At 32.4% G+C, this 15,200-nt stretch overlaps 2 protein-coding genes across 3 annotated transcripts; one reads left to right on the top strand and one right to left on the bottom strand.

The window, feature by feature from the left end:
• Positions 1-2,901: 2,901 nt before the first annotated feature.
• On the top strand, positions 2,902-4,175 carry EMB2184 (Ribosomal protein L31). 2 transcript variants are annotated; one of them, XM_022280683.2, is made up of 2 exons: positions 2,902-3,050; positions 3,144-3,635. In XM_022280683.2, the coding sequence occupies exons 1-2, from the start codon at positions 2,985-2,987 to the stop codon at positions 3,471-3,473; spliced, it is 396 nt and encodes a 131-aa protein (XP_022136375.2). In that variant the 5' UTR covers positions 2,902-2,984; the 3' UTR covers positions 3,474-3,635. The 2 variants fall into 2 exon arrangements, with proteins under 2 accessions (XP_022136375.2, XP_087975508.1); XM_088119382.1 differs by lacking the exon at positions 2,902-3,050 and adding an exon at positions 3,644-4,175 and having other exon boundaries at positions 3,144-3,512.
• Positions 4,176-7,114: 2,939 nt separating this feature from the next.
• JMT (jasmonic acid carboxyl methyltransferase) lies at positions 7,115-8,893 on the bottom strand. The gene is made up of 2 exons (XM_022282036.2): positions 8,053-8,893; positions 7,115-7,619 (listed from the first exon to the last, which is right to left on the bottom strand). The coding sequence occupies exons 1-2, from the start codon at positions 8,812-8,814 to the stop codon at positions 7,263-7,265; spliced, it is 1,119 nt and encodes a 372-aa protein (XP_022137728.1). The 5' UTR covers positions 8,815-8,893; the 3' UTR covers positions 7,115-7,262.
• Between the last annotated feature and the right edge of the window lie 6,307 nt (positions 8,894-15,200).

Below are 15,200 nucleotides of genomic sequence, written 5' to 3'. Positions count from 1 at the left end.
ATTTATAGGGGTTGAGTGGTAAAATTGTTCCCAAATTATTGAACCACTATTTATTGTTTGATAAGACTGTCGAATATTACAACTTAGACTGTCGAATATTACAACTTGGGAGCTTGAACTTGGAGGTGGAGGAGCTTAGTAGTTTGGCCGCAAATGAATTTAAGAGCTCGACCGTAGTTGAGCTTAGGAGCTCGACCGTAGATGAGGTTAAGAACTCGGCCGTAGATGATCTCGCCACGTGGTAGGTTATATTTTTACCGAACATTTTATCATTTTGTTTTTTAATTGTCGAGTAACAACTAATAAAATACAACGCTAATATCTTGTTGGTAAAGTTTACAAGTTTTTAGTTAAAATAATATACTTTTATTTTACCAACAAAAAATGCATTTTTATTAATCTGTAAAAAAAATCAAATAAATGAGATGCAAAATGGGCACATGACAAAAGGTTGACCATATTCTTTTTCTTTTTTCGCAGAAACAAACGGTTGACCATATGTATCATAATAATATCATATTTCAATAAATGATTAAATTTATTAAAAAATTATTGAAATAAAGTTAATTACGAATATTTAAACATCATTGAAAACCACAAGACACTTTATATATATATATATACATATATATATTTTTTCCTAATTAACAAATAGATATTATTAATACTGTATATTAAAATAATATAAACTTAGTACTTGTTCAAACAAAAAAAAAGAATATAAACTTAGTAGGTATACACGCATGCACGAGTGTAGCCGTCTTAGTTGGCGACACGTGTAATAAAATCCTCCCAGCCATGATTCGAATTTTGTTGCATTTCTGGCCTTACACGTGGCATTCTACTCCGTTGATAGTTGAATATTTAATGAGGAGACTTACAAATTGGGCCGGCATCGTTGTCGGTTTAATGTATGAAAGTCATGTTTAAATAGTTTCCACATCCGACAAGTTGCGTCGATAAAGACTGACATAAATGATTATTTTTTTTAATTCAACAAAAATATTAGCGATATATAGGAAATTATCTAAATGGGTTAAATTAATAATAATATTTCACATATGTTTACTTTTTAAAAAATTTACAAATCTAGATTAATTACAATTTTCAGTCACCAAATTACCTTCAATTAATAGTAATACCATCTTTTACGTTTATTATAATTTTTAATTATTTTCTTTCCAGACATGATTGATTGTCCTTTGAAGTTAACTAAATGTTTATATTAAATACCGAATCTTGTCATTTAATAGACTTTATTTTATATTTTAATTACCTAAATTAATTATTGTTCCAAATTTCTCAAATAAGATTCATAGTCTTTTTCACATAGGGCAAACTTTATCTTTCTGACGAAATCTCCATTCTCATATAAGTACAATAGTTCGTTACGAACTACAACGACATGTTCATTCAAACTTTATCTTTTTAGTATCGTTTCACAATCCGTTGATTTTTCTAACGTCTTATTTCACTTTTCTAATATCTTATATTTCATTTTTCTGGTGACCATTAGTTTTTCAACGGCAATTATATAATACGTACCTTTTAATCTAATCTACAATACAGTAAACATTTACACGTCCAATATATTTTATAATACAGCCCTTTTATTAGTATATAGACTAAACCATTAAATTATAAAATATATATTTTATTACAAAGTATATATAGTCTTCGTATTATTCATAACACCGTAAAATATTTACAAAACAAACCATTAAAGTAGGATTTAACGTTACAAAGTTTATGCAACAATACTCTAAATATACTTCATATAAAACAGTTCATTGAAGCATTATTTGTAATGACGGGCAGTGCGCACTCGGTGGAGGAGGAGAAGGGAAAGGTAGGACAGGAGCTTCATTTGGGAGGATGTTTCAACTGAATATGAACCGTTTCATGAAAATATTAGGGAATATGGACGGTTTCTTATCTGAGCTTGATTTGTGGAATAATAGCACCAGATTTGTTGCATGTTATTTATTTTTTTAATTGATTTGATCTGTCTATTAAAAATATATCTATATATGGGCAACTATGTAATTTACAGTTTGGCTTAATTTAGAATGAGCCTAGCAATGGATACAAAGGTCAATTGTATAATTTTTAAACATTTATGTAATTAGGTGTCTAAAGAATTGTCTAACTGTATTGTTATCCTTGAAATAATTGATTCAACCTTATAGTCTTATAGTTTTAGAGGATACAAAATGGGAAAAAATGGTTTTATTGTTAGTCTTACAAAAATATTGTTTTTATTTATTTAAACATTTATATCGGCTATTGTATTTTTACTATTTAGTAATTTAACTGGGCAAGAAACAAAAAAAAACTTTCACAAAACATATTATTTTACTAAATAAATTACAAATGGATTGTTATTGTATTATTAAAATTAATTATTTGTCAGCTAAATAGCAGTGTTGGGGTGGATAAGAATCTAAAACTCAAAATAAAATATAAAATTAGAATGTCAGGATCACGAATTAAAAATATCACCTAATTTGAAGGGGATAAACTCTCTTATCTTATATATAATGCAAACCTGTCCCTCAAAAAAATTCTGTTATTTCAAGTTGCATGCCAACATAATATGTTAATAAAAACAATTATTTAATGATACATTGTCTTTTTGTTAGTAAATTTTAACTGTTTTTTTTTTTAAGAAATTACTTAATTGAAAAACAATGGGTATGTTGAATTAAGAATCGGCAAAACATGACGATCAGGTATATTTAGCCAATAAATCTGTAGTTTACTACCAATTTTATTCATTCATATCAAATTATCCGTGGGCCGGAGAGCAGGCCTACATCAGGCAGGCCCATGTAAGCCCAAGCCTTGATGGCTCAAGGTCCACTACTATCAGGCCCAAAAGGGGAAAATGAGCGAGTGGCCATGCGACAAGGCCTTGAAGAACTCATCTCCCAATTCTGCTCTTCCTCCCACTTATCCTCTCTTCATCGCACCCAAACGCAGCAATGCTGAACCTAACAAATTCCTTCCTCCAACGGCGAATTCCCCCAGCCGTCGCGCCGGCGAAGAAGGTAATTTCCTTCTTCTCACTCATCTATCTACTTAGACACACGATTATTTGCTTATTTTTCCCCCGATTTTGCGTTTGATGCCGTCATTTCCAGGAATTCGGAGCGAGAAGTCACCGGCCGGTGGTCACCTGCCGGAAGAAGGATCTCCACCCCCAATTCTACGAGGACGCTAAAGTTTATTGCAACGGGGAGCTGGTGATGACGACGGGTGGGACCCAGAAAGAGTATTCGGTGGATGTGTGGTCGGGAAATCACCCATTCTATTTGGGCAGCCGCTCCGCCCTGCTCATCGACGCCGACCAGGTCGAGAAGTTCCGCAAGAAATTCGGAGAGTTGTCGCAGTTGATGGAGATACCGGTGCTCAAAGGCGAAATCATTCTGCCCACTAAGCGCAAATCCGGCGGCAAAGGGAAGAAGAAGTAGAAGAATGAATTTAGTTGCCGGATTCTTCTGTTGTGCCTGGTAATCAGTTAAATCCAAATGCATATTAAGATTCTTGGTTCTTCTCTTGTATTGCATACTTGTGTAATTTAGTGCATTCGAAACCAATTTGTCTGAATCGAACAATTCGTTTATATTTTTGAATGCTCAAGGTTGATAAAAAGTTTCGTGGGGTCTGCTCGTCGAATTCAATTCCTCTTTTGCTACAGGACAGTTCAGATGTTGGAGAGATGTTTGGTGGGTGAGAAATTTCATATATGAAAAGAAAGTTAGAATAGAAATTAAGATGGGGATTGATGATATCTGGCGAAGCAAGTTACAAATTCTTAAGTTTTGGGTCAGTTACAAAAATGTATTTCTGCAAGTGTATTGCTTGTTTTTGAACTTTGCTTCGATGGATGTTAGCTCACGAGATGGTGGAATAGGAACTGACAGAAATTTTGTCCCCCTTCCAAAGTTGAGTGATCATAAGCAGAGTGATAACAAGAAACTTTCTTCCAGAGGAACTGCCATTTGAAGAAGATGATGGGCAGAGTATAAAATTGTGGACATGTAATTTAATCAGGTGGGCATGGGCATTATCAGTTGGAGAATGACAAGGCCTGATGTAATCTAGTGGAGTTTTAAAGTTAAGCTAGGAAGTATTTTTAATAATTTAAAAAGTATTTTTTAGGGTAAACTATATTTTGGTTTCCGAATTTAAGATTCAGAACTATAGAAAGTGGTTTTAAAATGTCTTTTATAGTCTAATATGTTACTTATAGAACGCTTACGGGCGAGTTGTTTAAGGGGTCAAGTGACATTTGTTGATGTGTTTATGAACTTAAAACGAAGAAGGAGAAAGTTTCCAATTCCAATTTGAGACACTGAAAGAAGTCTTCAAGATTAAACCCAAATTCCTCAATCCTCAGCAGATATGCATAAGTGGAGAGAAAAATTAGGCTGCAGATATGCTTGCAGATCGAGCAAATTACCTTGAAGTCGTTGAAATTTGGGTGCACCCTTTCTCCTAGCGCTGGCTAACTCTGAAATGTACTTTCCATGTATTTTCTATTAAAATAAATATATATCAATGAAATATCATTAATATGAGCATAATATTAGTAATAATAATTTTTCTTATTTAAAAGGTGAAATGTTATTTGTTAAATCAAATTATTAATTTGTATTATTTTTCTAAAAATATCCATCTACGGCAACATTTTATCGATGCTTCCTTAAAATTGAGGTTTCGACATTTCGTTGATGTCGACGTTTAAAAATTTGTGCATTAGAAATTGTCATTTGGTACAGTAAAACTTTTACTTGAGATCTTTTGATAACTAGAAATATTTTTAAGAGTACATTCTTTAAATTTGCATTGAATGTAATTTCTAAAAGAAATATTTTATACCTATAAAATTTCAGTAAGATATTGATTAAAATTGATTGGGCTTTGCTCCTTCCCAAGCTGGGAGGATCCCAGTTTGGTTCCACTTATAGCGCACAACTTTAAGGCCCGCTTAATTGATTTTAATTTTTTTTAAAATTAAAATCTTTTTATACTTACTCGACAAAGAGTTGTCTCACTGGCGTATTTGTCTGGGAAAAAGACATTATTTTCTTAACATTATATTTGCAAGTTTCATCATTATTTAGATTAGATCAAAAGTCTTCTTATTTTATTGTATTATTTGATGATATAAGTGAATAAATCTAGATTTTTATGTTCTTCATTCCAGTTGTCATTGACATTTTTTTTTAAGATTCTAGAATGTGTTTTAATTCTTACATGTAACATTCATTAAAAAAAAAAAACGTTGTGAAAATATGAATGGTTATCCTTGCGACGAGAGGTCAAGCTTTCTGGGATATCGCTACGTGGCAAGTGGGCCCTACTTTGTATTGCAATGACACACGTGTCCATAAATTTGTGGCCTTATTGGCACGTGATGCACGTTCCACAAGCATTGACTTTGACTGGACTTGTACTGGATAATCTTCTCTCTTATTCGACACGGTTTGTGTCTAACAAAAATAAAAACAAAAAAGTTGACCACTAGATTTACCGAAGGAAGAAATTCCAATAAATCGGAGGAAAAATCCAGGCCTTAACTTTTAGAAACCTTTTTTGAAGGAACATATTTGACTTATTTATCATTAATTTGTTTGCACTTAAAAGTCAACTTTTCAAACATTATTTATGGGACGTAATTAAGATTTATAACCTAACATTTTACACCGACTGTGTCCACATTTTTCAACTATCCCGGAGTTTGTTTTCACTCATACGCATGTTTTTCAACAAGTCATTCTACCTTTTATGTTGACAATTGACATGTGGGTTAAATATATTTAGCTTTGACATATATATAGGGTTAAGTTATAAGTTTCGGGGATTAAATTTTTAGATTTGTTTCTAATATACCAATGAATAGTTAGAATTTATCTATTTTTTTTTTGAAACAAAGAAACATTGAATTAAATTGAAATATAATACCACTAAGGGTTACATTTGAAGAGTGGTGACCACACATCATCATCACAATCCAAGGAGAAAAACAATTATCCCAAAAGACATAGAAACGATTAGAAAATGACACACTTGGCCAATAAAACAACTAAAAAACTAGGAATATGAACAAATTTTAGCCCATTGAACACCTTCTCAAAAGTCGTCGGGGGAGAATTCATAATTAATTGAGGTATCTTGTCGATTAAGGCACCCCTATTCACAATTGGAAGGTAAATAATTGCCTCCAAAGTTGTCTTATTATCCACCATGACAGGCAAGGAAGGATTAGACAAATTCGATAAATCATGCTGGTCACAAATCTTAATACAATTTAGACTAATAGCCTCCTCAAATTCCAAAACGGTATTTGAATCGATTGCCGCTGCACCTCCGTCACTGCCCACTTGTTGCTCCGACTTCCTTGCTCTTAGACCATGGAAGTTCTTTGAACCAAGATAACACGGAGATGAAGAGTCATCCTAAGAGATCGTAGGCGGGTGCCCTCTTCAATTCCGTACCTGATAACTCTTCGAAATGCCAAAATGACCAAGCCACGGACCATACATAATAATGTTGGTTTTGATTTTGTCAGGTACAACAACATGGTCAACATCCAACGAAGAGATCCCCAACATCCAACGAAGAACTAATACTCATGACTTTATTTTTTGTTTCACTAAAATTGTTGGTATAAATATAATTATTCTCACTTCTATATTATCAATATCCCTCTTCTCTAACTAACGTGCGAGACTTTATTGGCACTTCTAAAAATACTATTTTATACCGTTTACAGTCTTATTACAATAATTTTTTTTTTTGTTGATGAAGTAATTCCTGACAAAATTAGTTTCATTGGGAAAAGTACCTTATACGGAATTGTCGGTGAAGGTCTTATTGATGAGACTGGAAAATATTTAGTTCCATGAAATTGCAACTATTTTATTCGAGTTAAGATTCAATTGGATGAGATTGAAAAATAGTTAAGGTGCAACGATTGACTCAAGTTAATGAGAAAATTTGCATTTTCCCTTATTATTATTATTAAATTTTTGTGTGTGAAATCTTTAAAATAAAAACAGACTATTAGTCATTAGATACAAGAGAGGAAGATATAAAACAAAAAAAATACAACATAAACTTTTTGTCTATTATGAGCATAATATTATTAATTGGCTTACAAACTAGAAGATACGTACATATTTGTCCTAATTCAAATTTTTAGACCACATTTAATTTGAATCCCAACAACCCTTTTTCTACCACCAACTGAGAATTCATTTCTTGACAAAAGAAACAACCAAGTTGGTATACTTAGTTGTATTGGTGGACAAGTAATCTTGAACAATGGCCCCATATCGGTGGAACAAATCGTCCATAATATTGCCTCCAAAATGAGCTTCCAACATGGTCTCAACCACAGCCCTTATAGTGTTCGCCACTCTCTCTCCTCTGGACAGAATTTTGAGTCCACTCTCCGCCTCGGCGCCGAGCCCATCCCACTCCACTTCCAACTCTTCGAACTGATCTATAATGAATGACCCTTCTTTCTCTGTCTCCTTCTTCACTTCCTCCATGCATGGCGCGTAGTATGGCGCGTTAAATGAGTCAATTTTTTCCTCTTCAATCACACCCTGTCACCAACAAAAAGAAAACTAAGCTTAGAGATCATTAAAAAACTTTTACCACTTCCACTATTTGATTGGAAATATTCTTAGTTCCTTTTAATTAATATTTACAAGGATGACATAAAATTTACCCTCGAATAAATTCAATTTTTGCTACAATGGTAGTGCCTCGGTAGGTTTTTATGAGTTGAACCAAAAGAGAAGGCGAAAAGATACCAAATAACTTCCCATGTACTTTTTTCGTCTTGTTTTCTCTTTTGATTTTACTAAAAACCACGGAGTACTGTTATTTTATATATAATATATAGTAAGAAATGAATTTGTTGGTAAAAGTTTAAAATCAGTATTTTATTTGTCACATAAACAATAAACACTGATTCAAATATTTTACAAATTCATTTTATAAATTTATAGGATAAAAAATGCAATATAAATGTACCTGTGAAACCAAGGTGGTTAAAGCCTGTGCCAAGAGCTCCCAGTGATAGCAGCTATCTGCGGTTGTGGGGTCCAGGGATTTCCTCCCCATGAGAGTTAAAACCATACGCCCACCGGAAATCGTTTCTTCGGAACGCGATTTCATGAACGTCGAAAAGTCATTCCTAAACTGCGCACCGTACGCCTCCAACACGCTCTGGGGGCTGGTCGGAGAAATATAAAGCTTCCCTTTATTCATTGTCATTCTCCCGCCGTCGCCCTCCAAACCATCCGGAACCTTCGACAGCCAATGGAGGCTCGAAGAAGAGTGCACGAAATTCAGGCTGTTTTTGGGAAACAGCCGCCCATAGAAGGAACCGGGCACGCCGGAGACAAAGCAGGGGCCCACCTCGCCGGCGTTGTCGGCGAGGAGGCGGCGGTGGAAATCGGGCAGAGAGCCGAATATGTAGTTGAAGTCGTTGCTGAAGAGGTCGTTGAGGAAGACCAGAACTTCGGGCAACGGGCAGCCGAGGCGCTTGCATTCGGCGTAGAGAAGGTGGAGAGCGTGGGAGATTAGGTGCAAGGTGTTGGGCCCGGAGGAGCAGCCCAAGTCCGCTATGGCTATGCTCTGCTGCGGCGCGGCGCACGAGCTTATCATGGACTCGATCGCTTCCTCCGTGATCCGCTTCGAATCGGATATGATTTTGCTCTGAAGCGACGAGTTTTTGGCGTAGCTCCTCTCTCCGCCTCCCTTGTTCATGCACAGAATTTGCGCAACTTCCATTTTTTTTTTTTTTTTGGTCTTGAAATTGAACAAGTGTTCTGAAATTTAACTGATTGGTGAAGAAGATGGCAGAGGTTGCAGGCAATATATATAGGCTTGTATATGGGAAACGTGGAAAACGAGAAATTAATCCACGGGCTAAAACATTTTGATAAATTGAAAAATTTTTAGTTATGGACCATGCTCTAAAATTTTCACGCACAAATGTAACTCAATTTGTCAAGGTATTATTTAATTTTGGTAAAAGTCAAGTTTTTAATCCCTTAGTGATCTTATTGAACTAAAAAAAATGGTTACTAGAGATTTCGGACGTGACTAGAAATTTTCTTACCTGCGGTGGAAGATATTTTACATTTTAACCTTTTTTATATATGATCTCTCAGTTAAAAAAATGTATAGGTGAAAATTAGAGAGAGAATTTTAAATACTAAAGTTTATTTTAATTTTAATATATATTTGTATTGAACAGTTATTAGTGTTTTGTGGTGCATATATGGCTCTGTAGAAAAATATCTTTTACTTTTGTGGTTGTGATTTGATGTGATGCTAGGTCACTTTAGTGGTTTTGCTGGACTGGCTGGTCAGAATATGTCTCTGCTTTTGGAGAGAGCTAATCACTTTTTTTTCTTTTTTCTTTTTTCTCCTTTCTTCTTTGTCATTAAGTTGAAATGAAATTTGAAAGATAATAAAGCAGACGTGGCAAAAATATACTTTGCTTTCTCATTCACTCACGCTTAAACAGTACATTATATACACGTGTAACAGAGTAAAAGAATAATCAGTAACTAACTAAACAACTGGTTAAGCTAACTAAATAATAATATGTAATACTCCCCTCAAAGATGGATAGTAGATATCTAAGACGGCCATCTTCGACCATAAAAGAAACAAAACAAAAATAGAAATAACTTTTAACGAACGCATCAACTAACTGCATACATGAGACCGAATTAAGAAGAAGTTTGATGAAGTCATCTAGAATTTTATTACGAAAAAAATGACAATTAAACTCAATATGTTTCATACCCTCGTGAAATGTGGAATTAGAAGCAAGACGTACAACAACCTTTTATCACAAAGAAGAAAAGTAGGAGGAAGTAATAGAAATATGCAAATCAATGAAGAAAGTCAAGCTAATTAAGCTCGATATTCAACTTCTGTAGGATAATGAGATATAGTAGATTGTTTTTGGGATTTCTAGAATACTAAAACATCACCAAGAAAAAAAAAAGTGGTAGGGCGACGTGTATCAAGATATGAAGCCTAGACGTACGTAAAAATGTGGCCACGATTTATACTATGGGATGTAAAAAAGGGCCGTTCATAAAAATTTTGGAGGATAGCTAAGTAGTATTTTACCTTACAATAATTAGGAAGATTTTTAGAGTTCGTTTTAGTATTTAAAATAAGAGGTAAATTTGCAAACCTGAATATATGGGATGTAAAAAAGGGTAGTTCATCAAAATTTTAGAGGAGAGCTAAGTAATATTTTACCTTACAATAATTAAGAAGATTTTTAGAGTTCGTTTTAGTATTTAAAATAAGAGGTAAATTTGTAAACATTAATATGACTCAATTAAGGTACTTATGTCCAACTAGAATGTTGTGAGTTTAAATCTTCATCCCACTCGTTGTATTGGAAAAATAATAATAGTAATAAGAGGTAAATTTGTAGAGTTGAACTAAAGATTCAAATGTTTGGTTTTATGGTTTCATGGTTTTATTTAAAGAATTTAGCAAGTGTTGTTTCATTTGTTTAGGGGTTTTATTTAAAGAATTTACTTTGTTTCGTAATCTATAGTTTAAAATACTAAATAAATTTTCATATCTTGTTTTCCTTCTAATGAAATTTGGCAAATAACTCACGAATATATATTTTGACGAGACATTATAAAATGGAGTTTTACTGATTTATTTTTGTTTATTAAACAAAATAATTTTGAACCATTTTTCTCTTCTTTTTTTCCCTTATAAAGTGGCCACCCCGAGAAAATCAATTCGGTAGAATCGAGGTCGGACTGAATTGACAATTCACATTCAGAATGTCATATTTTCATACTTTGTGCTGAATTTAAAAACCAACTGATTTTCTTTTTGTTTGACAAGAAAACCAATTGATTTAAAGAATATATCCTCCAATTTTTTTTTTATCAAGTAAAAGGTAAAAGTTTAACGAATTTACTTTTTGAACTTCATCAATTAATTTATCTACATTTCATATCAATATATTCTTACTAACAACAATGTTGAAAGAAAAATATTCATGGAATAATCAATCAAGCAATCAACTATCAAGAGCTAGAGCTACCAATCAAGGCTCAATCCACCAACCTTTACGAGAAGATGCTTCTTTTAGAAGTTGGGAAACACTACAGTACATAAATTAGTTCTTTCATTTTCACAATAAAGCATCGTATTCTTTCATTATCGTGTATACCAAAGTTAGGAGGGTATTCTATTTTCAATGATTTTGCGGGAAAAAGTACTGATTAAATATTTCTATCTAAAGCAAATTATATGGTTGGGTGTTATAGGGTTCGTTTGGTAACATTCATGTTTCTTGTTTCCGTTTCTTCATTTTTAATAAACAAAAATGAATTGCATGGTTCTAACACCCATGAATTCAAGTATGATAAAACAATTTTTTTAATTATATTTTGAAACAAAGTGGAAATGAGAACAAGAAAGAAAAACTTATTTTGATTGTTTCCAAAATTTCTATACAATTTTGAGAATATTCCCAAATAAGAAGATACAAGAAACAAAATTACTTGCAAAATACTTATATTTTCTGAAGAAAATTGGAAACGAGAAACAAGAACGAAAACGTTACCAAACGAGTCCATAACTTCTAGATTACTTTAGAGTACTTTTATTTAATTTAGAGCTGTATTTAAAAAAAGATTTATGTTGTTTTACTAAGATAGATTGTATAAGGATGACTATTTTTTTTAGATTTAAGATAACTATTGGTAATTGTATTTTTTGAGAGAAACATTTTTTTCTATAAGTATTTTAAAGAAAAATGTTTAAACTTTATTGGAGTAGGGATATCTTTTATTCATTTATCTACTGTCTATATAAAAAAGTATTTGAAATGAGGTTTAGGCCGTTTAAGTTTTCTAACAAATTTGGCGGTCTTGTAAAAAATTAATAATAGAACTAAAATGATTATTTATGAAAACTTTAAGAATTAAAATAAAAAAGTTTCATAACAATAAAATATAAACTTAAAAAAAATGTTATTCAAATGTTTTTTAGATTTTTTTAAGGACTATCAACTACGTAAATGTATTCTTTTCTTGATTACGGAAAGTTATGAATTTATGCCAAATACGTTCTATAAAATGTTATCTAAACTAAATGGTGACTAATTGTAACTGTTCTTTGATTCTTTATATATATAATATTACATTCTCTAATTTTTGGTACGAACAATCTGCGTCGTTTATGTCTATGAATAAATTTTATCACTTGCCACTTTTTTTTGTAGGACAAAAAGAAAAAAAAAATTATGTTTTTTCTCTGTTGTGCAACTTTACTCTCTTATTTATCAACATCAATCTTCTCATTCTGATATTCTTTCATATGGTTGGAAGAAAGTAGTTGATAGCATATAACATATGTGAGAGAAAAATTTTAAAAGTGTATTTATGGCCATGGTTATGTCAATATACTATATTTTCAAATAATTTTTGCCTTCTAGGTGTAGGTAATTTTTTTTAATACATCAAATGTGGACGTCTAGTCTCAAGAGAATGCATTACGTGCCTTATGAATCATGTTCATGTTAGTGGATATAGGTGAATTAACATAGAGAGAAAAACAAGTATTTTCACAGACCATGAACTTAGCTTAACAATTATTAATACACATTTTTTATTAAAAGGTTATGAGTTCGAATTGTTGATCGTACTAAATAACAAAGTATTTCGAACCTTATTTGGTTTTTTGTTTACTACTTCAATGGAATTGGTGAAAGAAGTGGCAGATAAAATGTTATTTTAATCTTAAATAATGATGAATTTTGTAGTGTGAGAGATGAGTTTCGTGACGGAACATCAAACATTTATTAACCGCATGAAAATATTAGGTGTTGTATTGAATAATTAAGGGATAATTATTCAAACTAAATGCTCGAGTACTTCACACAATTTCTTAGATTTTTTAACGGATTATTAGGCGTTTGGATAAAGTGTAATTAGGAGCAACAGAATGCGGGTAGGAATATAATGGACATAGATTCTGATGTTGTCGGCAACGCCAATAAGGAATAAATTTGGATTGGAATTGGCAGCAAAAGTCAATGAATGCAACTTGGGATAAGCTTTTAAGACATTTATATATATCTTTGAATCGAACCAATGGGGCTGTAGCAATGCTTTCCTGTCGGTTCCTAATTCCAAGTACTGTAACAATTAATAATAATAATAATAATAATAATAATAATATGGTCCCCGGTCCCCAATCCCCCACCCATCCTCTCCCTCTTTCTTTCCTTTCCCATAAATCTTAAATCCCACGTGTGCCAATTCTAATAAAATCAAAATTCCATGTGTGCCCTTTACGTCCTCCAAATTGGTGCTTCGATTGTAATATTTGACCGCATTTGACCTGGAAATTTTCTAGTACTAGAATAGTTTCCTTGTTAAACATGTCAATTATCAACCACGTTTGAAACCGTATGGAATTCATAAAACAAAACAAAGATGAATGATTAAGTAAGTTATAGTAATAAAGTTGGTTAAAAGGGTAGTTGGTAACCAATATGTTATTAGACATTATATTGATGTTGTAAAGAGACTTAATATATTGGAAGATATATTGAAAATGGAGAGAAAAATATATATCGTATGGAAAATTAAGGAATTTTTAAGGATATAAATAAATTCATGGAAGTCGAGCACATTAGAAGCTAAAGAACGGCTTCCAAACTTACCCGTGAGGGTTCTACGAGGTTTTACTTTTATATATATATTTGCAAACGACGTTATTTTTAGAGAAAAATATACTTTTCTCACTAAAATTGTTAATATTGAATCAATTTTTACTTTAAATATTTTCCAATCTTGAACTTAGAATAAAAGAGATTTTAAGACTTTAATCTAGAGCTATAAAATAGGTGTGAATAATAATAAAAGAAATAATAAATATATCAACATTATTAATAAGATACATATTAACATTTATATTACAAACTGATTTAACTACACAAGTTTAGTTAATGGACTTAAGTCGAGAGGTAATGGAGACTCAAAGAAGAGTGCACGAAATTAAAAATATTTAACAAAACATTATATACGTGACTTTTTTTAAATGTGAGGACTAAATAAACATCAATTTTAAAAGATATTTGAATATCTACTGAAAAAAAAAGAGAAAAAATGGGGGACGAAACTTGTAATTTGACCTAATTTTAGGAACTTTCGTAGTGGCAGATGCTTCGCGCCAATGCTCCCTTTCCCTCTCATTCGAATGAGTGGATTGTACCTGATATGATATTCAGTTTCAAGAAACTCCGGGGGACGGAGACGATCCTTACGCAGACGCCGCTGATAGGACTTGCCGACACGACGAAGCTGCCGAATTTGTTCTTGCATTGCTTACAATGGATCCTCGCCTTCGAACGTACGTTTTAGTTCTACGCGTTTCAATTTCCTCTTCTCTGTTTTGCTGTGGAATCGTATTCCTCGTGAATTTTTTTTATAGAACTCCTGAATTAGCATTTTGCATCTGAACAATGGTTTAGTATTGTTTCTCTGTCTCTGTCCGTTTGCTCTCTCTTCAGTTTGCTTCTATTATTCTCGATTAGTTGTTTGATTATTCTGGTTACAATGCAGAAGTGCAGTGGATGTAAACTACTATTATTCTATTTATGACTCATCTTGATTTTCTTTCTAATCAACTTTATTTGTTAAGTTCTCCATTTCAAGATTTAAATTGCAAATTTGGGGGAAAAACTTGTCAAATAACAGATAGCGGGGTAATCTCTAATTATAGCCACAGTGCTTGTTTTAGAGAACTACATAAGTCAATGATAGTAGTAAAAAATATCAATCAAGTTTAAGAACGATGAATCAATGAATCGGCTTCAGTATTTGTATCTCTGAAAAATAATTCAAGCATTTAATTTAGCTACAGATATGAGCTTGAAGTGCTACTTTATGTTGATTCACATCCTTTTATTAGAAGGTTACCAAACATTCATTCCGTGCAATCTTTTAATTGATGAATAATCTGCTTCAAATCTTTTGTTAATTTGCATTTTCTTTTTGTCTCCATTGTAGTAATCAGAATGTCATTAATGGTAACCTTTTATTTTTATTATTTTTTTTAATCTCAGATGCTGCTCCTGAAGGTAAAAGCTGCATTTCTGTCTAGATAAA

The sequence above is a fragment of the Momordica charantia genome (genome assembly GCF_013281855.1).
Source record: "Momordica charantia cultivar OHB3-1 chromosome 11 unlocalized genomic scaffold, Mcharantia_2.0 BLBB01000011.1, whole genome shotgun sequence".
Lineage (NCBI taxonomy): Eukaryota > Viridiplantae > Streptophyta > Magnoliopsida > Cucurbitales > Cucurbitaceae > Momordica > Momordica charantia.
This window is presented reverse-complemented; position numbering and strand designations above follow the sequence as displayed.